The sequence below is a fragment of the Festucalex cinctus genome, chromosome 18 (assembly GCF_051991245.1).
Source record: "Festucalex cinctus isolate MCC-2025b chromosome 18, RoL_Fcin_1.0, whole genome shotgun sequence".
In the NCBI taxonomy this organism is placed as follows: Eukaryota; Metazoa; Chordata; class Actinopteri; order Syngnathiformes; family Syngnathidae; genus Festucalex; species Festucalex cinctus.
Genome location: NC_135428.1, coordinates 15,724,699 through 15,750,575, shown reverse-complemented (window position 1 = coordinate 15,750,575; position 25,877 = coordinate 15,724,699). Strand labels below are relative to the sequence as shown.

General features: G+C 39.1%; 3 protein-coding genes and 1 non-coding gene across 7 annotated transcripts; 2 read left to right on the top strand and 2 right to left on the bottom strand.

Annotated features, from left to right (window-relative positions):
- The first annotated feature begins 180 nt into the window (after positions 1-180).
- LOC144006774 (large ribosomal subunit protein uL23) lies at positions 181-2,028 on the top strand. The gene is made up of 5 exons (XM_077505806.1): positions 181-220; positions 1,084-1,264; positions 1,443-1,619; positions 1,695-1,764; positions 1,967-2,028. The coding sequence occupies exons 1-5, from the start codon at positions 196-198 to the stop codon at positions 1,979-1,981; spliced, it is 468 nt and encodes a 155-aa protein (XP_077361932.1). The 5' UTR covers positions 181-195; the 3' UTR covers positions 1,982-2,028.
- Positions 1,291-1,363, top strand: LOC144006874 (small nucleolar RNA Z17). The gene has a single exon (XR_013279963.1). It is a non-coding gene; the product is annotated as a small nucleolar RNA Z17 (small nucleolar RNA).
- A 36-nt stretch (positions 2,029-2,064) lies between the features above and the next one.
- Positions 2,065-15,474, bottom strand: LOC144006772 (inhibitor of apoptosis protein-like). 3 transcript variants are annotated; one of them, XM_077505803.1, is made up of 13 exons: positions 15,227-15,474; positions 14,142-14,279; positions 13,456-13,689; positions 11,752-12,035; positions 11,365-11,670; positions 10,272-10,566; positions 9,396-9,495; positions 9,245-9,323; positions 9,108-9,153; positions 8,129-8,371; positions 7,955-8,053; positions 3,131-3,286; positions 2,065-3,001 (listed from the first exon to the last, which is right to left on the bottom strand). In XM_077505803.1, the coding sequence occupies exons 3-13, from the start codon at positions 13,547-13,549 to the stop codon at positions 2,766-2,768; spliced, it is 1,938 nt and encodes a 645-aa protein (XP_077361929.1). In that variant the 5' UTR covers positions 13,550-13,689; positions 14,142-14,279; positions 15,227-15,474; the 3' UTR covers positions 2,065-2,765. The 3 variants fall into 3 exon arrangements, with proteins under 3 accessions (XP_077361929.1, XP_077361927.1, XP_077361928.1); XM_077505801.1 differs by lacking the exon at positions 15,227-15,474 and adding an exon at positions 14,858-15,212 and having other exon boundaries at positions 13,456-14,279; XM_077505802.1 differs by lacking the exon at positions 15,227-15,474 and adding an exon at positions 15,046-15,209 and having other exon boundaries at positions 13,456-14,279.
- Positions 15,475-15,500: 26 nt separating this feature from the next.
- On the bottom strand, positions 15,501-24,857 carry LOC144006773 (transcriptional coactivator YAP1-like). Of its 2 annotated transcripts, XM_077505804.1 has the most exons (9): positions 24,645-24,857; positions 24,101-24,376; positions 23,610-23,794; positions 21,152-21,303; positions 19,104-19,205; positions 18,801-18,880; positions 17,598-17,716; positions 17,423-17,529; positions 15,501-16,747 (listed from the first exon to the last, which is right to left on the bottom strand). In XM_077505804.1, the coding sequence occupies exons 2-9, from the start codon at positions 24,311-24,313 to the stop codon at positions 16,575-16,577; spliced, it is 1,131 nt and encodes a 376-aa protein (XP_077361930.1). In that variant the 5' UTR covers positions 24,314-24,376; positions 24,645-24,857; the 3' UTR covers positions 15,501-16,574. The 2 variants fall into 2 exon arrangements, with proteins under 2 accessions (XP_077361930.1, XP_077361931.1); XM_077505805.1 differs by lacking the exon at positions 19,104-19,205.
- Positions 24,858-25,877: the final 1,020 nt, after the last annotated feature.

Genomic DNA, 25,877 nt, shown 5'->3' with positions numbered 1-25,877 from the left:
CGCCATCTTGGCCAATACCCCCCCCCCCACACCTTTTTTTTTGTTTTTTTTTGTTGTTTTTTTTTGGTTAAAAACAATGTTGAGTTCCTACGCGTGACGGTGGCGTCACAATGTCGCCACAACCAAAATATCGCGATACTTTCTCGCCCTTGCATTATAGGCCCGGAAACCCCAATCTGTCTTCCTTTCCGCAACATGGCACCGAAGGCGAAGAAGGCAGGTTCGTGTGTCGGAACTCTTTTAATGCTCACATTTTATCAAATGTGTGGCCTTTACGACCCGTCCGTGTACAAACGAAACATTTAAACATACATCTTCATGGTAACCTCAACATATGCCGACTAAAGACTCGTGATTTTGTTCAATAACGCGTGGGAGTTTACCGGCGCGTGTCCTTAACTGTAACTTGGACGTGCTAGGCTACACTGCTAGCTACACCCCCCTCCCCCCAAATATGAGTACATTTTATTTTTTGTAGATTTACCCAATTGTCGAATTCGGTAAAGATTTGGATCAGGTGTGTTTTGTTTGTACCTGTTACCCCTCTGACGCTAACAGCCAGTAGCCGTTATAATGGCTGCATGACGTGAAGGTTAGCGTGTTAGCTTCACGTTAAGCATGTTTGTTTATCGATCTCGTTTTCTCAGCACATGTGAACTTTTCGTAGGACGTCATTTCTTATCACGTGCAATGCCTTAAATATTTCCGATTTTTAGAACGTTGTTGCATGTTTACAAATCAGGTGGGCAAGAGATTGTCACAAAAAGGTCGATGCCAACTCTGTAGGAATGTTTCAATGCAATATGCTTATTTAAAAAAAAATAAGAAAAATCTAACTTTTAATTGACAAATATAAGAAACTTTGTTTTGAATCTGTAATTTTTACAATAGAGTAGCAAGTTAATAACGGGCAGCGGCAAGTAAAAGTTAATTCTCTAATCAATTTCAAGAAAATGACATTTTTATTAACTAGTTTTGTTACAGGTATATGTAAATATTACCGTGTACTGATAATATGACCAATAACAGAAGTTTCTTACTTTCTAAATAATGGCGTTGACGGATTTATTTTTTTACATCCAGCGGTCCCCGCAAAGACGGAGGCCAAATCAAAGGCCCTGAAAGCCAAGAAAGCCGTTCTCAAAGGCGTCCACAGCCAGAAAAAGAAGAAGATCAGGACTTCTCCCACCTTCCGTCGCCCCAAGACCCTCCGTCTGCGCCGGCAGCCCAAGTACCCCCGCAAGAGCGCCCCCCGCAGGAACAAGTAAGAGCCTCACTGATGGTGACGCTGGTGCAAATGATGCTTAAAAGCGATCAAAGTATGAACATGCCATGAGTCCAGCTTCTATATGACTGATGCACCTATCAAATATAGATTAACTAGGTTATGCTAAGTATGTAATTAAGATATGGACTAATAAGAAATATTCGGTGTTGTCCAGGTTGGATCACTACGCCATCATCAAGTTCCCGCTGACCACCGAGTCGGCCATGAAGAAGATCGAGGACAACAACACTTTGGTGTTTATCGTAGACGTCAAGGCCAACAAGCACCAGATCAAACACGCCGTCAGGAAACTCTATGACATTGACGTCTCCAAAGTCAACACGCTCATCAGGTGCGTGCGTTCACACTGCGTTTTGGCATCCGTGCTGAAAATTCCCAAGTTTTAATCGCTAGGTTTTCCTTTCAGGCCCGACGGCGAGAAGAAAGCATACGTCCGCCTGGCGCCCGACTACGACGCGTTAGACGTTGCAAACAAGGTGAGTGGAAGTTAGTTGAAAAAAAAAAAAAAAAAATGTGGCTCGAGTCCTGAGCATGTGATGACAAATGAATCCGTCTGAATGTTAGTGATTGCGTTTCAAAGGAACCACTGATGCCAGGATACCTACTCAACTGTTGACATTGACAAGTAACCTTTTTGTTTCCCCATCTAATTATTATTTTTTTTAATTTCTTTTACAGATTGGCATCATCTAAAATGGTGGACGAGGCTTGTGGGTTAATAAATGTTTGTATAAACCAAACCTGGATATGTCCTGACTTTGTATTCACAACACAAGTTAGCAGAAGCGTGACATGTTTATTTCTTCTGTACAAACAACTTCAAAACAATTTCTGTAAGACTTGGCTTTCTTTTCATTAAACATTGACAGTTATAAGAATTGCTGTCACGTGTAACTTATTAATTTGGACCCCCTTTTGTAACGATGAAACACCAAACTTTACACGCCTTGAAAGTGGTTATGGAGGCGTCACATTCAAGAACGTCTGTTGAATTGTTTGTTGCTGCCCTGTGTGTAAGGGGTTTCAAGTTTAGACTTGTTGCCCAGGTCGCTTTGTGTTGAAAGTAATTGTACCAAGCATCTCATTTGAATGCATTTAGCTGCTGAAGTGTTTCTTCTATGCCCCCCCCAATCACAGCTGCTGCAGCTTTCCACATTCAGATAAGCAAATGCTTGACAACTGCTTTCAAGAAAAGGAAAACAATGTGTGTGAAAGGAGCTTGAGTAAGTGTAGATCTGGCACAGATGAACTGATCCCAAGTGGCACAAATTTTAACACTGAAAGTGGTGCATAATTTACCCACCTGTGCCTTTCACACAGCTTTCCCATCAGAACGCTTGGCAACAACTGCTTTCAACACAAAACAAGAGCATAGTGATTAATTTTCTTAATAGATGCAGCTTGTGAAGAGGGGCTTTTATAGAAAGCAACGCGATACATTCAACAATGATTGCAAGCAAGATGACGGCAGTGCGTCTTAGGAGAGGAACGTGCGCACGGTGCCTTTGACCAGGCCTCTGCAGATGGGGCACTTGCGCAGGGACGGCGCACACTCCTTGCACACCACCAGGTGTCCGCACGGGATGAACACGATGTTGACCTCCTTGTCCATGCACACTTTGCACGTTCGCTCCTCCTGAAGGCGCCGCAGCTGCTCCTCCATGGGAAGTCCCGACAGGTCCTGGCTGGGAGACGCCGCCTCATTGGACTGAGCTAAGAAAAACAAAACAAAAAAACATGACATCATTATAGTACCAAACATGAGCAGTCACACACCTGACACTATTTCAAATCTTTATTTCTAAGATGACTTTCGATCCACCGTCGATGGTCTTTTCCTACCCATGAGCTCTCTGAGCAGGTGCACGTCATTCTTCTGGATCCAGTTGCGAAAAACTTCTGCAGCCGCGTTGCCTTTGGTGAGGACCAGTTCGATGAGGCGAGCCGTCTGCTGCTGTGGGGACGTCTGCGCCTGCAGCCCACCGTACTCCTCGGCGCCTGCACACAAAACACATCAGTGGAATTTCCCCGGTACGCCACATTTACATAAAATAAAAAAAAAAATTAAAAGAAATTGACAAATTTTAACGACTCAAAAGCATGTTTTTAGGGAAATTACTTTTCCGCTCCATATTTAATATATTATAATATAATATATAATAATATAAGGTGCTTTTATTAGTTTTTAAATGTCTTAACGGTCTTGGCCCATCTTATTTATCTGACTTGCTTTTACCCTATTACCCCTCGCGGCCTCTGAGGTCTTCTGGCAGCGGCCTTTTAACTATTCCAAAGGTGAGGACCAAGACACATGGTGAACCTGCCTTTAGCCACTATGGTCCTCACCTATGGAATGGCCTGCCAGAGAGCATCAGGTCTGCAGAGAATATTTATGTTTTTAAGAGGAGGCTTAAGACTTACTTTTTTAGTTTGGCATTTGATTGACCTTTTTTATTTTTATTTTATTTTATTTATTATTTTTATTTATTTAACTTTTAATCTATATTGTCTTGTAGATTTGTTTTTATTTATTTATTTTTTCTATCGTGTTTAACCGTTTTCTTTTAGTGTTTAAATGTTTTTATTTGGTAGTTATAAAATTTTTAGCTCCAGTGTTTTCTCATGGGGGAGCCTCCACAGTGAGAGGGATGCTTGGTCTTCATCCATCTCACTGTGGATGAACTCCTCCTGGGTGCCTTTCCTTACAGGGTACATCTGTGCCCCGCCATGTTGTGGTTTTCATGTGTTTGTTGTAGAGATCGACCGATAATCGGTCGGGCCGATAATCGGGGCCGATATTTGACATATTGGTACATATCGGTATCGGTCTGTTTTATTAATCTGACGGCCGATATGAGCGATCCATTTAAAACTCCGTCTTTTCGCTTCGAATGCAGCCCAGAGCGTCTCTGTCTGTTATGGAGTCCAACTCCAGCAATGTAACGCCCATAGCAGCATTTGATTGGTTAGCCGTGCAAGAGCCAGAACCAATCAGTAGTGTATGCCTGTATCACAGTAGCCGGTCACACACGCACCCACGTACACAACGCGACAGACACATGCTTCGAAGGTAAGTTAAAAGAGAAGAGACTCCGCCGATCGTTTCACCATGATAAGCTAAACACATTGAATTATGTTGTGTATTAAATGCACTATATGAATGGAGCTGCATTGCCTTGCATTGAATCCCCGCTAGCTAACAGTGGTGTGTTCAGCTTAGCATGTAGGCTAACACCCAGTAGCTAATTCGCTACTTGAACTACTCGGGGAGGGAATCACACACATTTTCACTTAATTAAGTAAATAATGTTTGTTAGAAAGGTTCCAAATATTAACAGTTGTCATTATTATATTGTCTAGTTCCATGTTAAGAGTAGAGTAACGTCATTATATTTACCTCTCGTGACGCACACATTGCATTCTGGGTCACGTCCATTACTTGTTGCATAGCGGTTATTATGCAGTGAGATGCCACAATGACACTAAATAGCGTTTAGTTACTTTATATTGTGTTTATTTGTCGCACTGGTTTGCCATTGTGTGCCTTAAGCTTCGACGTCGATTTGATTGACAGCTCGTGGTGCACCTCGTTAAAGTCCGCTCCGTAACAAATTAAGTGTCTCAAACACCGTTTAACTACACGAACGTGTCCTCTTCCGTATGTTTGGCATTAGTAGAGAAGTGCACTAAAGTATAGTGTGCTTATTTGCTCGTTTTGTCTCTCTTTTCACGTCATGTCTGCCGTCATTTGGGACATTATCCTCTCAATGGATGCCACTAATATGTAACATCTACGGCCGTACACGGCTGCAATTAATGTTCAGTGATGTAATTTCGTTACGTGCATCATACTTTGAATAATGAGCTCATGTTTGGTGTGTTGTATAACTTTCTCGTGTGTTAGTAACTATTCATGTGGACAGCTAAGATAGTGCTTGTTAATGTGAATTAGCAATGTTGCAGCCCAGTTATTACTTAGACAAGTACATCTGTGCCATTAAGTGGTACAGTACAGTACAGTAGTGAGAGAATAGTGTGCCCATATACACACACGTGTCTATAAGTGTAAAACACATTAAACAGCAGAAACTGGCAGCGGTCCACCGCAACAATGTCTGTTTAACCAAGTTATTCTTACTATTATTATAACCAAGTTATTTTACTCAACCCTTTTTCTGCGTTGATTGGGGCATCCTAAGTGGCAGTAAACTACATGATGAAGTGTCTTTTGACAGTTCTCTTGTAGAGAGGAGTAGCATGATATTGCTGTTCTCGATTTAAGATCCTCAGCTTATCAAAACTGTCTATATGGTAACAATAACAATAATCATAATAAGGTCTACAAGAACTGTATGGTGTTCAGGGATGAATAGTTTTTCTCATGGAATTTTTTTTATTTATTTTTGCTGTAGTAATAAGTAATGCCACAGCTGATGCACATTTTGAATGACAGGGTTCCTCCTATTACTTCAAAATATAAAAATATAACATTTATAGAATAAAACTACAAGTATCCCAAATGCTATAAAAGGTAATGTCACATTGGCCCCCACATTTAACTCCCCCCGCCACCAACGTCTTATTGCAGATAGAAGGATGTAAAATGAAAAGTGTAGTGTGAGAATCCATTGTAAAGAACGGTTAGGGTTTGCATTATTCAAAAATTTGGTGCCAACATTTTAACTTTTACTGCAAATGAATATCGGCTTCAAATATCGGTTATCTGCCTCCTTGACTACCGATAATCGGAATCGGTATCGGCCCTGAAAAAAGCATATCGGTCGATCTCTAGTTTGTTGGGTTTTGGGTGTGTCTGTGGGTACGATCATGGGGATGGGGGGGCTTTTTCTTTCTTTTATTTTATTGCATTATGGATGTCCAGCACTTTGAGTTGCATTTTAAATGTATGAAAGGTGCTATATAAATAAAGTTGATTGATTGATTGATATTGTGGGAATGCTGAAGCATTCCCTCATGTTATTCTGATTTTTATTCTCCACACTTTTTTGCCGTGTAATAACTCCCACACAACACTTCCGATTTACACGGTTCAATTTCAACTTAAAAATTCACGCCTCCCGGGTTATATATATATCGTCTGATTCCAAATTACTTACGGTATTTGCACAATTTAACGTTAAATATAAACTTTTCCCCAGTCATTTTCAATGGGACAGACAGGGAACTTTTTCTAAGTATCACTTTCCACGCCCACTTCCGTACATATAACTTCATCATTACCAGGTGTCTGATACTGCTCGTTTGCAGTAGATGGTAAAGTGCATTGTCCAATAACGAGGAGGTCATAATTTCATAATTTGTCTCTCAATTTACTGAGAATGCATTCAAATCTTAGCATTCACCTATTAGCTTTCAGCATTCCCACGCAATTTCTCCAGTAATTGCACTTAGTATAGTTCTAAGTAGTATCCTATTACTATTATTAAAAAAAAAAAAAGATGGTTATATGACATTAAAGGGGCTGTCTGCCGGTTTCACTCAGGAAAATGCACTTTTTAAATACAGGAATTAAATAAACTAACAACTTTTCAAGTTATAGATATGGACTTTTCATAACGTGTGGGAGTGATTTTTGTCCTAGAAGCCTGTATTTTGCCATTTTGTTTTTGTTTTGTAAACAGCGGGACGTTTCTGTGGAAAGACAGTGTTTACACCCGTCCAGCCAACCGCAGAGCGGGGGGTGGAGTGTCGCAAACGGGGCCGGGGGAACGTGTCAGCTGCGTGACGTCATTCCCGCGGCAATTTGAAAGCATGCACGGATTATTTTTTTTTTCACTCACTCATTCACACATGTAAGCTTCTGTGAGTGAGTGAGTGAAAAAAAATAATAATCCGTACGTGCTTTCAAATTGACGCCGACACGTTCGCCCGGCCCCGTTTGCGACACTCCACCCCCCGCTCTGCGATTGGCTGGACGGGTGTAAACACTGTCTTTCCACTGAAACGTCCCGCTGTTTACAAAACAAACACAAAATGGCGAAATGCAGGCTGGGGGGTGGGGGTTTAGGACAAAGTCACTCCCACACGTTATGAAAAGCCCATATCTATAAATTGAAAAGTAGTTCATTTGTTTAAATCCTGTATTTAAAAAAAGTGCATTTTCCTGAGTGAAACCGGCAGACAGCCCCTTTAATATGGGGGGTGCGATGGAAATTATTTTAAAGAAAATATCAAATTTTTAATGATATTTTGGATTTGTTTCAGTGTCATAATCTAAAAGGTCTTTTTGAACTTTTATTTTTTTTTTTCCGTATTGTTGCCAACATTAAGTTACATTTGAGTGACTTTTTCCTGACATAATGGGCTCATTCTTGTAAGATATTTCGCTCAAAAAATGATCAAACTAATAAGCATTCATGTGAATTTTTTTTTTTTTTTTTCTATGAGAAGCTGTAAACCATATGACTACAGTCATATTTTTAATAATATTCAATAATGTAAGACTTTTTTTTTTTTTTTTACAATTTTTTAAAATAATCTTTTAGTTCCTTATTTAAGAGAAACTCATCCTTGGGGAAAACAATTTTCAAGAAAACCTAGTCTTTTTTTTTTTTTTTTTTTTTTTTTCTCCCCCCTTCCGGTTGTCAAGACAAACTTTGCTCTAAAAACCGTAGCGACAAGACAAAAGTGTGAGCATTTACTCACTAAGCACATTTTGCTCTCGTAGATGTTCCAAGACAGGCTCAACACTCTTGAGTCGCTGCACCAGAGCCGCCTGGTGTCGCTTGACAAACGTAAAACCATCTGGAAGAACAAAAACAAACGTTACCGTAAATTCAATTCGAGAGGACGCAAAAAACGGCGTTCCGAGCGGCGTACCCGACGCCATGGCCTCGGCCATCATCTCCCGCTCCTCCTCCCTCTTCTGCTCCTTGGCGCTGAGCAGGTCCGAAACCAGTTCCTGGACGGTGCGGTAGTTCTCGCCGCTGCTGAGGATCTTGCTCTGCACCGTCTGCTTGACCAGGCTGCGCTCGAAGCCCATCTCCAGGGCTGACTTGATGACCGGCGTGTTCATCATCACCGCGTCCTCGCAGCGCTCGTCGCCCGGACCCAAGTGCACCACTGGGGAACGCACACACGTTAATTAAAAAAAAACAAAAAAACAAAACTGGACTCCATTTTAGGAAATATTTCATGACTTACCTAAAAAAAAAACAAAAAAAAACAAAAAAAAAACTAACTTAAAAAAATACAACCCTAAACTTTGAAAAAAACAACAACCCTAACCTTTAAATAAAAAAAAAATAAAAAAAAAATACAACCCTAACCTTAAAAAAACAAAAACAAGAAAAAAAAAGAAAAGAAAAAAAAAACATGCCTTAACCCTTTAGTCTCATTTCGATTAAAATAAATAAATATAATAATACTTTATGAAAATTAACTTCTTGAAATTCTTTACATTATTTTTTGCTTTAGGAAAAAAAAGGGGGGGCTCTTACGGTTAATACTCCATAAAATTTAAAGACACTCATTTTCTAAAAAAAAAAAAAAAAAAACATTTAAAAAAAAGTTTGTTCATTTTGCATTGTTACTTCTACGCAAGATTTCGAGCGAAAAACAGAATTATTCTTTTCTTCATAATTGGACTTTTCGACATATAAAAAAAGAAGACTACTATTCCTGGAGACTTCCAAACCACTCTGGTGGGGGAAAAAAAATATAAAACTGACCAAAATAAAAAGACTATTCCCGTCAGACTATTAAATAAATAAATAATACAGAGGTACCGTTGATGTGCATTTAACTTCTTCTCAGACTAAAAATTAAAAAATTTTAATCAACGGGAGTTCAAACTCACCTGGTGGATCCACAAATTCTCTGGAGTTGTCTCCATTTGTCAGAAGCTTTTGAGAAACAAACATGGGCCATGAGTATTTATTTAATTTGAATTTTTTTTTAATGTAAATTTGACATTTTTTGCATTGTCAACCGAACCTGCTCAAAGAGTCGCGGGAAACGCGCTTGAATCTGGTGCACAAACTCCTGACCTTTCTCCTGCAGCAAATATTCGCACCTGGACCACAAAATTGATGAACGTCACGTTTGTCAGCACAACATTCACAGCTGTCTTGAGTTATTTCGTTACCGTGGAAACCATTTTGCATGTTCCACCCAGGGGTCGTCTCCTGACTCCCAGCAGCGCAAACCTCCATCGCAGCAGAAGCACTTCACGTCGTCATTGCGACCTTAGCACAAAAAAATGCATTTTTGTAGAGAAGGAAGCAGTCACATTTTTTTCATAGTCCTATGTTATCAGAAATTTTTTGAAGAAAGATGTTTTCTTTTTTTGTAAGTTAATTTTCTTTCAAGAAAAAAAATGATTTTGCATGAAATATTTTTTCAAAAAAAAAAATCAATAAAAACGACAATAGAATCACACCTAAAAAAAATAATAATACTGTCAAGAATTTTTTATTATTATTATTTTTTTTAAATCAGAACATTCTCATTTTTAATCACGTTTCCAGTATTTCCATGTTGGACATCAGACATGAATAAGCGCATTTTTTTTAATACGTTTTTTTTTTTTTTTTTTTGTAAATAAAAAAAATATTTTCATAAAAAGTCAGATTTATTTTTTTAAATAAAAAGTTGTTTTGGCGCTAAGAAAAAATACACCTTTTTGAAGTATTCTCAAGGAACAACGTAGTTATAAGAATAATGGCATATTTCTTTAAAGGAAAGTTGCGCCTTAAAAATATTTTTTTTTCTTTAGTGTAATTTTACAAGAAAAAAAGATAGTCCTCATTTTTAGAATAATAAAGGTAGAAAAATCCCCCCCCCCCAAAAAAATTGTAATTTTGAAAATTCTGTCAGATTTTCAAAAAAAAAAGGGGGGGGGGTTGCCCCAAGAAACATTTTCTTGAGAAAAACAAAACAAAACTGTAATCTCACCAAGGCTAATCTAACTGATCTAAATTTACACCGTCGCAGGAACGTGCGACGACGTTGCTTTGCTCACCAACATAGTAGAATCCCGCCCGGGCGAGCTGCTCAGGCCTGACGGGGATGCGCGTGGGCCAGTTGACGAAGGTGAGCAGCCGCTCATCGTTCTGCCGCATGCTTGGGTTGGACACGTTGTTGAGGGCAGCGGGCGACAGCTGCGAGGATGACGACGATAACGTGGAGGCGGGCGGCGGTGGTGGCGGCCCCGCCAATGACACGTTGTCGGTGCGGTCGCCCCGCACCAGGCGGCAGTTGGGGTAGTGGCGCTGGTGCTCCGATGACGCGCGGTCACCCGGCTCCCAGTTGCTCAGCTGTTGGTAATGACTTTATTAGGGAACAGTGTTCATTTTGACAAGAAAGTTTTGTGATTTTTATTTTCCACACTTTTTTGCCGCGTAACAACTCCCATATAATGCTTCCAATTTACATTGTTCAAAATTCCAAAATTCAACTACCTTAAAAAATTGACGCCTCCCGGGGTATATATCGTCTGATTCCACATTACTTAAAAGTATTTGCACAATTTAACATTGAATATCAACTTTTCCCCATTCATTTTCAATGGGACAGTCATTGAACTTTTTGTAAGTATCAATTTTCACGCCCACTTCCATATATATTACATCATCATTACCAGGTGTCTGATACTGCTCGGTGGCACAGTTGGTAAAGCGCATTGTCCAGTAACCAGGAGGTTATAATTTCATAATTTATCTTTCAATGTGCTTTCAGCATTCCCATGCAATTTCTCCAGAAATTGCACTTAGTCTAGTTTAGTTTTAGTTGTAGTCTTTTGAATAAAATTAATGAAAGTTTTTGTCGTAATTTAGTCATCTGATTGTATTTTAGTTTGAATCCAATTTTAGTCGACAAAATTGACAGTTTAGTCGCTATTTTCCTTCAGCATACATTTCAACTTTTATACAGAAAAGTATAATACACCTATTTGTAACTGTTTCAATGAATGGTTCTATTTTAGTTTTTGTTTACTTTTCGTCATACTTTCGTCAAACTTTCGTGACGGAAAATTTCATCGATGAAATGATCACTGTTCGGGAAGAAGAGTTTACATTTGGAGGGGTAGGGGAGGAGGTGTGTCAATTACGCACCTGCCCGCCGCAGCTGAAGCAGGCCACGTGATCGCCCAGCCCCAGGAAGTAAAAGCCGGCCTTGGCCAGCTCGGCGGGCGTGATGATGGACAGCGTCCACGAGTGGAACGATTCCAGGCGGTCTTGCTCGCGTCGCATGGCCGGGTTGTGGCAGGGGGGCCGCTGGTGCGACATGTCCTCCACGCCGCGAGAGCTCAGAGGACTGGAAGGTGGCGGCGGCCCCGAGAAGCCCATGTTCAGGTAGCCCGCCGGCTCCTCTCCTGAAACCCCTGGCGGGTTCGGGGCGGCTGGGCCTGGGCCAGGAAGCTAGAAAAAAAAGCACAATATACAATACAATACAATACAATAAAATGATGTCTTAAAATTGAAACCGAGTGGGCATCTTACCGGCGCGGCGGCAGCCGCGACGCGCAGCGGCGAGAAGGCCGAGTGGGAGGAGGAGAGCAGGTTGGCGGCGGACGGCAGGCTCTGCACGAAGGAGCAGGACGGCGACAGCTGCCGGTGCTTCTCGGCGGGACAGTCGCCCGCCAGCCAGCCCTCGGCCGTCACGTTGCAGCGGAAGCACTGCACGCGGTCGCCCGTGCCCGTGTAGAACCAGCCGGCGCGCGCCAGGCTGCGCTCGCTGACGGCCGACGCCGGGAAGCGGGCGAAGGTGGAGATGCGGAACAGCTCTGTGGGACCGAGCGCACGTTACGAAGTCACACACAAATGGTAATCCCCTTTTTTTTTTTCTCTCTTTCTATTGTGGACTGAAATGTAACCAGCTGCATGATTTTTGGATTTCAACTTGACAAACAGCAAGAGAAAAAGTTTTTTAATTTTATCCCCCCCGCCCCCAGTTTTGCCACTAATTTCACAGAAAAAAAAAAAAGTTTTATTTCAGAGAAAACAAGTCGTACTTTTGGTTATATATATATATATATATATATATATATATATATATATATATATATATATATATTAGCGGTGTGAATTGCCTAGTACCTGACGTTTCAATTCGTATCGCGATTCATAGGTCATGATTCGATTCCGATTAATCCCGATACGAATTTATAAGTCGATTGTTGAGATTTTTTTTTTTTTTAACTTAAATTTAGAAAATACTATTCAGAACACTTGTACATGTACAATGTAGGATTTGTATGATACACTGTAAGATTTGTATGATTTGTATTTTTATTTATTTATCTCAGGAATCAGTCTTATAACTGTGAGCCACTGTATTTAACAAACAGGTTGTAATCTGTTTCATCTTTGAACAGCAATGAAATACGATATTAAGGCTTAATGTTCCATTAATGTAACATTCTTCCATGATTAAGGTGTGAAGCCTAACCCTAATTAAGATGTTTTGTTGAATATTTTTCCCATAAAAAATGGATGTTTAAAAATCGATTCAGCCGCCTATTGAATCGATTCGTAAATTGAGCGCTGTAATATCGCGATATATTGCGGAATAGATTTTTTTAACACCCCTAATATATATATATATATATATATATATATATATACTTACATATATTAAAGAAATAAAACAATCAAAGTTCACCTTTTTTTGGAATTCTTTATTTCTCCTTAGGAAAAAAAAAAAGTTAAATTTTTCAAAATATGAAATGGTACTTTTTTCTGAAGAAAAAAAAACATTTTAAAAAGTTTGATTTAAGCATCAAGTCAAAATTCCCTCTTAGAAAAAGTAAAATTTATTGAGAAAAAAAATGAAATTAAAAATATATAAAATTGAATGAAGTTAAAATTCTCACATCAAAATAAGTCACAAAACATAAAAAAAAAGACTTTTTTTTTTTTAAGAAAGAAAATTATCTTAGAAAAAAAATACTTTTCTTTTCCCTAAAACAAAAAGTAAAATTTTTAGACAAAAAAAACAACAACATATTTTAAAGAATGTAATTTTATTTGAACCATATTTTTACAAAATGTGAAAAAAAAAATAGTCCTAATTTTACAGGAACAAAATAGAATCTAAGAAATTAAGAATTTGAGAATAACTGGACTTTTTTTTTTTTTTGGAGAAAAACAGAATTAAACAAAAGTAAATAAAGTTACATTTACATTACAGACAAAAATGGCTACCTGAGGAGTTGTCATACTGCAGGTCAGGCGGGGCTCCGCTGCGGCAAAGGCCCATCAGAAAAGGATTGTTCTTCAGTTGAAGGAGAGTCTCCATGTTTTTGGGTGAGGGAGATGAAAATGAAGGGGGAGATGCCCCTCATGAGGGAGAGATGTTTGAGATGGCTCACTCACTCACATTCGCACAAAAAAAGCCGACAGTAAAAATGAAACTGAAAGGACAAAAATCCAGAGCAGCTATCCATCCACACCAAAATAAAATGGTTACAATGAGTGAAAAAAAAGGGGGGGTGGGGGGCAAATTAGCCTGGATCCACGTAAGCGTTTGGTACATTTTGCACACACATATTTAACTCAAAATAAACTACAATGCAATGTGCCTCAACTTTTCTTTTTGTTAGCAACAAACTTGCAAAAAAAACTGCGGTTTGACGGACAATTTTTCAAAAGGAAGCCTCCAGCTGTTCATTTCAACTCCCAATTCAAGTTTGCTAGAAAACTATTTTAAAAAAAAAATGTTCTGACAAAATTCCTGGTGCTTCAAAGCCAACACACAATGCAAAGCAGCTCAAACGGTGAACTAGCATCAATGTGTGTCTTGGCAATTCTAAGTGGAGGCACTTGATTATTTTAAGAAAAACTCACTCATACACACACATACAGACAAATTACAGACAAACATCTCAAACCTTCCCCCCCTCCTTCAGGGCATCTCCTGTGTGGTGCCTAGCCCTCCATGATGAGAGGAAACCTCTCGGTTGAGAAAAAATGAGAAAAAATAAGCAATAAAACAGGAACGACTCCTGTTCTTTTGGTTTTAACAGAACCTGAAGGAAGACAAGAAATACCAAAAAAATAAATAAATCAATATTTAAACAGCAGCTTCACATGAATTGACCATGGTGCATAAAGGTGTCACAATAGAATCTGAAATATGTATCTCTTGTCATTACACAATATTGGTTGGGGAAATAAATAACTGGGGGGAATTACGTTACCAAGAGACTGTCATAGTAGAAAAAATTGAAAATTGGCAGTTTAAGATCAATAAAATAATGGTAAATTGAATGCTTGCCCTCGGATCCTCTTTTTTTTTTTTTTTTTTGTCTTGAAGGAAAATGAGAAATATACAAAAAGTCTTTAAAAAAATGTTCAGACCATATTTTATGTTAACACAAGTTTGAATTGGAAGAAAATTCTAAATTTGAGGGAAAGTATCAAGAGACAGTAACGTTGCGAATCAAGCGTTCAAAATCAATAGTAAAAATAAATAGGAACATCAATTTAACCAGATGCTTGACGTAAATTGACCAAAGTGGCATATTTACACCATTTGAAGAAAATATATCCAGTACACTAAGTTGTTAGAGTCTAACAAAAAGTCGATTCTACTAAGAATTATTACCTCATTGCAAAATAGTCAATTGGTTCCTCTTAGCTGGATTCTGTAGACAAAAGCTTCCAGTTCTACCAAACCATGGAAGAATATTTGCAAAATCATCTACTGTGTTATAATTAAAGGAAGACGAATTTCGTTTACACAGTTTATTAAAACGACCAAGTAAAATAAAATACAATAAAATAAACACTCACGTCCGCTGTAAAACGAGAAACTGGGCCGCTAAGGCTACTAGCTTGCGCAAACTCGCTGGGAGTACAACGAACGCCTTCATGACGTTATTAGTCAGATAAGAATTTACACCCACAAAAAAAAAAAAAGACCGAGAAGTACTCGTTAAAAAAAAATTACTCCCACGTTGGCCGGCACACTCACCGCTGCGCAGCTGAATGAGTCGTCGGAAAGTCCCGTTTTCAAGCGATAGACGCTAGCTGCTAGCTAACTGCTGACCCACTTCCTGGTTCTGACAAAACGAAACCAACGATCATATTTCGAAACACGTACAGTGACCGGTTCGTGGTATCTTATGATGTTGAGCATTCCTACTTTAAATTACGTTTTGTCTCTACGCTTCCATCTTATTTAAGCAGTAGCTACCATTAAAATGTTTTTTTTTTTTAAATAAAACACAGGCACGCACGCGCACAAAGAACTTCTATGCTTTTTATTCATTTATTGTTTATTATGCATTTCAAACAATTAGTGAGAAAAAATAAATGGATATATAAAGAACATGCATAAAAAGGTACAAAACTCTGTAAATAGATAATAAAGCTCATTATGTTACATATTCATACAGGGAGTGTCATGCATCATCCTAAGATAAATAACAAGTTAGTGTGTTGCACTGATGGGATATGTATGAGCGATACACGTAAAGGTATATTAAAAACACACCGCAAAATCTACCATTTCTATGTTACTCCATTAAGCGGCCTTAAAAAATAAAAATAAAAAAAAAATAAAAAATAAAAAGTCTTCATTTGTTGTTTATTGCAATGATAAAAGGTTGTAGTAGTGTACCTTCGAGTGTAACAATAGCTTTAAAATGGCTACCTCCTAAAATACCACATGAGAAGGCGAAACCCATAATATTAAGAACAGCTGGAAGTACTCCACTCAGTGCATTCGTTTCCTCTGCCGTTTCTAATATTTCCACGCTCTGGCGCGGCTCAATAAAGTGAGGCAAATATTAGCATCGAATGTACAATAAACCACAATAATGTACATATTTTACGTCAAATGCATACAATTACTTCAAGCTTTAATACCTTCCCTTCATTATGAGTTTGTCCCCCCCTGGACTATTTTTAGGTGTTTTGTTTCTTTCGTGCAAAGGTAGCAGTTATGAACAATATGCATGGCATGAACTATTTTTGACTTTGTGGACTATTTCTAGCCATTCTGTTAATTTCCATTGTGCATGGTGGTGGTAATCATGAATAACTGACTTTCAAAGTGGGCTGAAACACGCTCCAAAAGGCCTAGCATGATGAGTATGATGAGTATCTTGACCATTTGGATTCTTCCAAAAGCCACCCCCCCCCCAGTCCGCGCAAAAGGAAGAATTCCAGCATCTTACCACCTGAGGTGAGATTATTTCAAGGGTGCCAGGGAGGGTAACATTGAGTGTCTGTCACGTGTAGGCAAAATAAGTCTCTCTGATCATGTTAGTGTCAACAATCCACACAAATGTTCTCGAAGAGGACACAAAATGGTGTCTCTATAGCCAGGTGAGCAGGCTGTCCCTGTCCATGTGCGAGCCGGACAGGACCGTCTCCATGTCCATCAGGAGGTCCGAAGTCAGACCCTCGGGGATGCAGGGCATCAACTCCTCGCTCTCGCTCATCGCGGGCATCGAGTCCTGTAAAGTCGACGACTCGCCGCCGCACTCGCCTACGACAGCCAACGAGATTGTTTACTTTATTACCAAATTATAGCATGTTAGCCATTCTTATTAGAAATTGTAACTGACTTAACAGGGCAACATGTAAAATCCTCATCCACCTGACTTTGTGCTTTCTGTACTCAGGGAGCTGTCTTGCTATATGTTAGCATACCAACAATTAGCATGTTAGCATTTGATCAGCTTCAGTTTTAAACTGGTACTTGACTTTAAGGTTTCATTAAAATCCTTATCAATCCACTTTAGCAATTTCTACACATGGATTTCTATGTACTACTAGCATACAACTGTTAGCAAGAAGCTAAAAGGAAGGTCAGGACTAAAATGCCTATACCATCTCTAAAAACTAATTAAAACTAACTGAATAAAAAAAAAAAAAAGTCAAAACAAAATAAAAACAACTATAATGGAAAATCTTAAACTATTATAACCCTGCCACTGACTACACTGCAAAAGTCTTTATCGAGCCACACTGGGCGCTCTGGCTGCTATCTTTCTACATGTTAGCATACAAACTATTAGCATGTTAGCCATTCTTATTAGTCCCCAACTACAAGAGCATGATTTGAAATCCTCAACCCATCTTAGAGCTTTTTCCACTCAGGTTGCTGGCATTCTCCAGTACACCAACTGTCTATATGCTACATGTTAGCATTTAGCATTACCGGTATCCATGTGATCCACAGAGGCGGCGAGCGCCAGGTCGGACGAGCGCGGCAAGCTGCTGACGCTCAGGCCGCTGTCGGTGCTCTCGTTGCGGGAGTGAGCGCCCCTGTGCGGTGACAAACAACCACGTCGCATGATAAGGACGAGGATGATGATGATGATGATGATACTCACCCATTCAGTGTGGGTTCATGGGTCGGAGCTCGGATCCTGACATCCACAGACGGTGCAAGTGCGCTCCTGTCATGATCCATAGCAGCCGACATTTGGTTCCTACCTCCACCGGATGTGTCCTACAACACAAGCACATTCACTCAAATACAATATTCCGACTTCTTACGAAACAAAATCGCACTCAACTTTTATATATAAAAAAAAAAAAGTTGCTGTCAACTGAAGTCCAGCTCTTACCAAAAACATTCACACACCAAATGATTATACTGTAAACAGGCGCTTCAATATGCCATATTTTTTAAATACAATTTTCGCTTACAATTTGATTTCTTGACGTTGAATTACATTTTCAATGAGGGTAAAGTACGTCTTAAGTTTAAATGACTATTACAAGTAGAACATTCCTGTGGAAATTTTGAATGGGACTGTTGACTCTTGCAAGGTGGGAAGCCTAATGTAGTACTTGTAGCAGTACTGGTAGTACTTGCGGTACATGTTGTAGTAGTAGTAGTACTTGTAGTAGTAGTCTTAGTAGTAGTAGTAATAATAGTAGTAGACCTGCAATAGTGGTAGTAGTAGTATACTTGTAGTAGTGGTAGTAGTAGCAGCAGTACTTTAGAATTTGTAGTAGTACTTGTAGTATTAGTTGTAGTACTAATATTTGCACTTGTACAGTATTAGCAGCAGCAGTAATAGTAGTAGTAGTATACTTGTAGTAGTAGTAGTAGTAGTAGTAGTATACTGTAGTAGTATTAGTAGCAGCACTTATAGAATTTGTAGTAGTACTTATAGTAGTACTACTATTTGCACTTGTACAGTATTAGCAGCAGCAGTAATAGTAGTAGTAGTAGTGGTACTTGTATTTGTAGTAGCAGCAGTAGGTGTTAGTACTTGTAGTAGCACTTAGACTGACCAATAGAATTACTGTTGCACTTGTGTTTCGAACTCCAAGCTCGTGTACCACAGTACCAACTAATGGTACGTTACCAAACTTCCATGCCATGAAAGCTTATCAGCGTAATAATGTAAACGTCATGATGTATTTCAATGGAAAGATTCCACCACACCCTTCATACTTATTCATGCCCTTATTTTGTATTTATGTTGTAAACGTGTGTTAATAACTGTGCCGCGCTCTACGTCCTTCACTGCCCCTCAGGGATAAATAAAAGTTTTCCCAATCTTGCCTAAGTGACATGATACCTGCGTGTTGACCTGCATTTGCTGCTTGCATCGCAGTCTTTCTTTCTCCTTCCGCTGCTGCATGGCCAAGCTCAGCAGGCCTGTAGCACAAAAAAAATAAAATAAAAATAAAAAACATGCGACAAAATAACTTAAGAGGGTAAAACGAAATAATTTTATTCATTTCCTTGAGGTTCAAGACAACTTTTTCTTTTTTTTTTTTTGGTGACCTTTCCCGTTGCGGTGATGGCAAGTGGACAAACAAGCAGCTCTGCATAACCCCCCACCCCCAAATAATATAATACTGGACTGTGGCGGCGCTACCTAGACGCGGGTGGAGCCACGTGGTGCTCTTATTTATGTGATCGATGTAGTACACGTCCCCTTCGGCAGTGGCGGCCCGCTCCCAGCCTTCAGGCAGCCCACCTGAACAGCAGCGAGAGCACACATGAGCAGGAGAAGATGACCCCCCCCCAACCTCACCCCGACTTTTGTCTTTAATGACTTCTCAGCAAAGGATTGTGGGTAAAGAAACACCCCGTTACACGAAAAGATATTAGTCGTATAAGAGTGCTGTACGGTGGCAGCGAAAACTCACTCAACCTACTTCACAATAAGCGGCAGTTTAGCAGGTAGATTGGAAAAGTAAAAAAAAAAAAAAAAAAAAATAATTATATATATATATATATATATATATATATATATACCTAAAAATGTCAAAAAAAAGTGACAATAAAATGTCCAATGGCTATAATCCGGTGTGGTGTGATGTTCATTAACATGCATTGTCCGACTAAATAAAACTGGGGGGTGGAGCATAAAATATAATATACACAAAATTGCCAAAAATTCAGAAAATGTATTTTAAAAAGGCAGAAACGAAAGCATTCAAAAGGTGACAATAAAATGTCCAAAAACAAAAGAAGAAAGGTAGAAAATTGCCATAATATGTCTAAGGAATTGCCAAAAAAGTAAAAAAATAAAATAAAAATAATTAAAAAAAAAAAAAAAAAACATTCAAAAACTAACTATAAAATGTCCAAAAACAAAAAATAAATCCTGAAAATTAGCATATAATGTTCACAAAATTGCCAAAAAGTCAGAAAAAAATATTTTAAAAAAGGCAGAAAAGAAAACATTCAAAAACAACCATAACATGTTCAAAAACAAAAGAAGGCATAAGAGGTCTTGGGAATTTCAAAAATAAATAAATAATAATAATAATAAATCATTATTTAAAAAAAAAAAAAAAAAGGCAGAAAAGAAAAACATTCAAAAAAGTAACGATAAAATGTCCAAAAACAAAAAAGAAATCCTGAAAATTATCATAAATGTACACAAAATTGCCCAAAAATCTGCTTTTTTTTTTTTTTTTTTAAAGGCAGAAAAGACATTCAAAAATAACCATAAATGTCCAAAAACAAAAGAAGGCATAAGCGGTCTTAGGAATTGCCAAAAAAAAAAAAAAAAAAAAAAGGTGAAAAACACTAACCCCTAACCCCCCCCCCCCAAAAAAAAATGATAATAAATCATTATTTAAAAAAAAAGGCAGAAAAGAAAAACATTCAAAAACTAACTATAAAATGTCCAAAAACAAAAAAAAGAAAATGATCTGAAAATGATCATATAATGTATACAAAATTGCCCCCAAAAAAGTCAGAAAAAAATATTTTTAAAAAAGGGAGAAAAGAAAACATTAAATCAAAAAAAAATCCAAAAACAAAAGAAGAAAGGCATAAAATTTCCATAAAATGTCTGAGGAATTGCCAAAAAAAAAAAAAGAGTCAGAAAATTCATTAATTTAAAAAAGGCAGAAGAGAAAAACATTAAAAAAAAAAGTAACTACAAAATGTTCAAAAATGAAAAAGATTTCCCAAAAATTATCATATAATCTACATAAAATTGTCAAAAAAGTCCAAAAATGGAGGAAGAGGGGCAAAAAATGACCATAATATGCTTGATTCATAACAATGTTCAAAGTTTTTATGGGTCCAGACAGATTTTTAGTTATTTATTTGGCCTAAAAGGACTTTTTCTGACCCCTGGTCTGCATTAATTCATAAGAAATACAGTCCTCATCTTTACATATTACCGGTGAAGTGATATACATACATGTATGTATATATATATATATATATATATTAGGGGTGTGCATCTCTCCACAAAAGACAATTTGATACGATTTTCGATAGATGGAGTACGATATGATTAAAAAAAAAAATTAACAATTCTAAAATGTGTCGATTTAATTCGGTTCAGCGGGATTTGGATTTGATTCTGTAACGGCTGTTGCGTTTGCCATGTTCACTAATACGCAGCAACATATCAAAACTTTATGAACTTTATTAATTGCAATGATTTATGATGAATACCTGCGTCTGGATTGCAGCTGGGCGTGACGGTGGCCGTGGCTGGGTTGCTGAGGGAGTGGGTGTGGACCGGGGCCGGGCCGGGGTGCGGCGGGGCGGCTGATTGGAGCTGTGTCAAGCGGGGGTCATGCCAGGTGGTGGTCTTGTCCAGGTGGCTGTAGGCACACACAGTTAGAACAATATGACTTGAAGGAACAAAACTGGATTGACCAGTATGACAACGTGTGCGCGTGTGCATGCACGTGTATGTGTGCACGCGTATGAGAAACTCACAAGTAACAACTCACACAACAACTTTGTCATTTAAAAAAAAAAAAATTTTTATTTGCACTATCAACGTTGTGTTACTTTGTTACAGATGACAGTCTTGTTTCGGGACAGTGTTAGGGTTTCAGGGTTACAATTTTAATTAAAGTTTAGGGTTTAAACGCGGATTAGGGTTTTAAACTGAGATGCCACTTTTTGATTTCAATGCTGGATTGATACAAAGTTGAAGTTTCAAATTTGGTTTTCGAAACAGGATTAGGGTTTCAAAATAGTCTTCAAATCAGAATTTCAATCTGAGGTTAGGATTTCAAAATATAGATTCAAGACAGGATTATGGTTCCAAAAAGGGTTTCGTGCATCTGTTAAGGGTTTATCGTTTTAAAAGTAGGATTTTAACCAAGGATTAGGTTTAAACTATGGTTGGTTTTCAAGAGTGGAGTAAGGTTTCAAACCAAAGGCTTTCAAGTTCGGGTTTCAAGACAGGGTATAGGTTTCATATCAGGTTTTTAACACAGGATTAAGGTCTCAAGACAAGGTTTAGGCTTCATGTAAGGGCTTCAAAACAAGGTTAGGGTTTCAAGTTATGGTACAGTGCTTACATTTAGGGATTTAAATAGGGATGTGGTTTCAAATTAAGTTTTCTACACAGGATTAGGGTTTCAAGCTTGGGTTAGAGCTTCTAATTGTGTTTTCAAGTCAAGGTTAGGGTTTCAAAAAGGGTTAGTGCTTCAATTTACGGTTTTAAAACAGGGTTAGGATTCAAAGTTTTGGTTCTCAAAACATGGGTTAACATGGGTTTCAAGACAGGGTTAGAGCTTCACGTTAGGGTTTCAAAATCAAGGTGAGGGTTTCAAGTTATGGTTTCAAGACATGATTACGGTTTCAAAAAGGGGTAGTGTTTCAATTTAGGGATTCGAACAGGGTGACGGTTTGAAATTAAGTTTTTGAGCTTGGGTTAGAGTTCATAATTAGGGTTTCAAGTCAAGGTTGGGATTTCAAAAAGGTTTAGTTTTTCAATTTAGGATTTCAAGACAGGATTATGGTTTCAAAGCAGAGTTTTAAGACAGTGTTGGGGTTTCCAAGTAGGGTTTCCAATCAATCAATCAATCAATCAATCAACTTTATTTGTATAGCACATTTAAAAATCCACAAGGGAACCAAAGTGCTGCACATAAAATAAGATAATAAAACCAGATAAAATATAAAAACATACTTAGAAATCACAAAACACATAAAATAATATAAACAAATTCATGCCAGTCTACTGCTTGTAAATATCAGTAATACTACGTGCTGAAGGCCAGGGAAAAATAATATGCTTTTAAACGTGATTTAAAAACCAGGAGTGAAGTGGCCTGTCTAACATACAGTGGTAATTGATTCCACAACCTGGGAGCAGCAGTCGCGAACGCTCTGTCACCCCTAAGCTTCCGCCTTGTTTTCGGAACTACCAGAAGCAACTGGTCAGCTGATCTTAGTAATCGGGGTAGGCTATAAGGGTGAAGCAACTCAGATAAATAGGGAGGTGCAAGATTATTCAAACATTTAAAAACAAACAACAGAAGCTTAAAATTAATTCGATAGTGCACAGGGAGCCAATGCAGTGATGCTAAGATAGGAGTAATATGCTCACGTCTACGTGTCTGAGTAAGCAGACGAGCAGCAGAGTTTTGTATAAGTTGCAGACGGGCAAGAGCAGTCTTGCTAATGCCTACATACAAAGAATTACAATAATCAAGACGAGTTGTAATAAAAGCATGAATCAATCTTTCCAAGTCCAGTCTTGATAAAATTGGTTTCACCTTAGCTATCTGGCGAAGCTGATAAAAACTTTTCTGTACAACAGAACTCGGGGGTTTTAATAGAGGATTAGGGCTTTAAAGCAGAGTTCCAAACAGCTGTTGGGGTTTCAAAAACAGGAGTGGCTTCAAAGTTGGGTTTCAAGACCGGTATAGGATTCTAAAATTAGGTTGACTAAAGACTAGAATACTGCGATTGGCTGGCAACCAGTTCAGGGTGTACCCTGCCTACTGCCTGAAGCCAGCTGGGATAGGCTCCAGCACCCCCACGACCCTTGTGAAGAGTAAGCGGTTAAGAAAATGGATGGATGGAAAGACTAGAATAGGGTTTCCAATTTGGGTCTCAAACCAGCGTTAGGGCTTCAGGGAGGGCAAGGTCACACAGTTGCTCTTACTTGAGGAAGTAGCGTTGTCCAGTGGGCGTCTTGGCCATCTCCCAGCCGTGCGGAAGCGGCACATCGTCGGGGACGACAGGCAGCGCCGCCGCGTCGGGCATGTTGACGGGCAGCGAGGCGGGCGAGGAATGGGCGCGCACGTGGTGAGGCGTGAGGGACGCGCATGCGCCGCCGTCCGAACTGGCCTGATGGGAGCGGGAGAAAAACATGGATAATGTGACATTAGGGTTTTCAATTAGAGTCTCAAGAAAGGGTTTTAAATTAAAATTTCAAGACTGGTTTGAAACCCTTATCCAATCTTGGGATTTAAAATTAGGATTAGGGTTTCAACAGAGTTAGAGGGATTCGAGTTACGTTTTCAAACTAGGGTTCAAGGCAAGGTTGGGGTTTTAAACGTGGAAGGGTCAATTTTGTCAATATACACTTGAGGACAATGACGATCATCCGGGTTCTAAAGGAAGGTTTGACACGGCACCGGACTATTTCCATACCTGTCTGGAGTGCGTGCGGGGGTCGGGCGGTTTGAAGAAGGAGTCGGGCAGCTTCCGCATCCTCATGGGCAGCGAGGCGGGCTGCTGGGCGGCCTGGCTGGGGTTCATGACGGCGCTGAACAGGGCCTCCAGCTCGCTCTGGGAGTCGCCACGGACGTGCACCACTTGCTGGCCGGCCGGGGGCGCGCTGCCGCCGCCGCGGTGCGCGTCCATTTTGTGGGGGCCTTTTTTTTGGTGGGGTGGGTGGGGGCTCACACGATTGACAACAAGAACAAGCTGTAAAATAAAAACAACACCTCGCGATTAAGAATTCGCGTGGACGTCGTGGGAGGGCAAAAGTTGTCAGACAATGCGTGACGTGGTTACGTGATCGGATTGTTTACATTACTCCCCCATTTTACTCTTGTCGCCAAACAAACCAGTCGAATTTGATCAGAACTTCCTAAAAAGTTCTTTAGAAACACGCAATCAAGGCGCGAGAAAGTGCGTGGGTGTGTGGAAAAAAAAAATCGGAAAAAGTGCACGCAACATGCCTCCCACATACCTTCACGCAGACAGTCCGTCTCCCCCACTCTCTTCGTCAAGCTCCACTTTTGAGGTGGGGGGAATAAAACTAAAACAACAACAATAGAATCCCAACACTCCTCAAGGAAGGAATCCACGCAGCGTGAAGTGGAACAAAGTGCGTGGAACAAATCACGACGAGAAGTCCAAACTTTTGTGCATGTGTGCGCGCGCGCGCGCGTGCACATCCACGTTCCTGCGATAGTGCGCATGGGCGGGGTTGCAGCCTTTAAAGTCGCCGCTGCACCAAACTTGTGCAGCCATTCGCTCTTAAAAAAATAAAAAATAAAAAAAAAATAAAAAAAAGAGCGAGTTCTACATAATAGATCGAATTATATGTTATGAGGACATTTTGGGGCATTTGAGCCTGAAAAGCATAAGAAACACCAAGAAATGTATTTAAAAATGTACCACCATGCCCCCTAATATCATTTTAGAGACATAACTACATTCAAGTCAAAACTGAAGTGTTTTAATACATTAATTAACGTCCGCCCCGTTTGGTTGGCAGACGGTGTGCGCCTCCTGGTGGAAAACACGCGCACTGCGCACTTAATATAACAACAACAAAATATTTTTATTATAATGGAGCACAATTTCCTTCCCACTGCTACCTATAGATATTAAATATAGAGTAAATGTGACTAATTAAATAAACTATTGATTTATTTGGATTGATTTATGTTGATTAGTGGCCTTATGGATGGACGTTTGTACGAAGATATTCCCACTAAACCCCCCCCCCCCCCCCAAAAAAAAAGACACATAGCTTCTATAAGGTTGAGTTATCTTAACCAGAAAGTTAATAATTGTAGTTAAGAGTTAATACAGTAAACGTGAAAAACCAAAGCTAGCTCACGTAAACGCTGCAAGCTAGCTGATAACTGTTAATTTACCAAGCTAGCATGCCAAAATGTATATTACTGTACAGGTACCTCTAATGTTTCCCCCTGTGTTTAATCTATGAAAAAAACAACATTTGAAAATGTGAGTTTGATGGTATTTGTGAGTTTAATGCTACTTGTCTTAGCTTAGCCAAGTAGCCCAATAAGACTGTAGAGATTAAAGCTAGCTCGCATAAATTCCACAAATTGCCCGACAAACACTCAACTCAACTCAATTTTATTTATATAGCACTTTCAAACAGCCTGTTTACCAGGCTTAAATAAATAAATAAATAAATAAGTTAAAATCATAAATCATCTCAACTTTA

What these genes read in the sequence shown, in the direction of transcription:
- LOC144006773 (XM_077505804.1), bottom strand. Translation starts at nt 24,313, where the DNA reads ATGGACGCGCACCGCGGCGGCGGCAGCGCGCCCCCGGCCGGCCAGCAA. An exon ending in GTGGCTCCACCCGCGTCTAG is followed by an intron (nt 18,881 to 19,103) that starts GTAGCGCCGCCA and finishes TTTGTGCTACAG; the next exon opens with GCCTGCTGAGCTTGGCCATG. An exon ending in AAATGCAGGTCAACACGCAG is followed by an intron (nt 17,717 to 18,800) that starts GTATCATGTCAC and finishes CTTGTGTTGTAG; the next exon opens with GACACATCCGGTGGAGGTAG.
- LOC144006774 (XM_077505806.1), top strand. Translation starts at nt 196, where the DNA reads ATGGCACCGAAGGCGAAGAAGGCAG. An exon ending in AGCGCCCCCCGCAGGAACAA is followed by an intron (nt 1,265 to 1,442) that starts GTAAGAGCCTCA and finishes GGTGTTGTCCAG; the next exon opens with GTTGGATCACTACGCCATCA. An exon ending in AAAGTCAACACGCTCATCAG is followed by an intron (nt 1,620 to 1,694) that starts GTGCGTGCGTTC and finishes TTTTCCTTTCAG; the next exon opens with GCCCGACGGCGAGAAGAAAG.
- LOC144006772 (XM_077505803.1), bottom strand. Translation starts at nt 13,549, where the DNA reads ATGGAGACTCTCCTTCAACTGAAGAACAATCCTTTTCTGATGGGCCTT. An exon ending in GGCGGGATTCTACTATGTTG is followed by an intron (nt 9,496 to 10,271) that starts GTGAGCAAAGCA and finishes TTTTGTGCTAAG; the next exon opens with GTCGCAATGACGACGTGAAG. An exon ending in CCTGCTCAGAGAGCTCATGG is followed by an intron (nt 3,002 to 3,130) that starts GTAGGAAAAGAC and finishes TGTTTTTCTTAG; the next exon opens with CTCAGTCCAATGAGGCGGCG.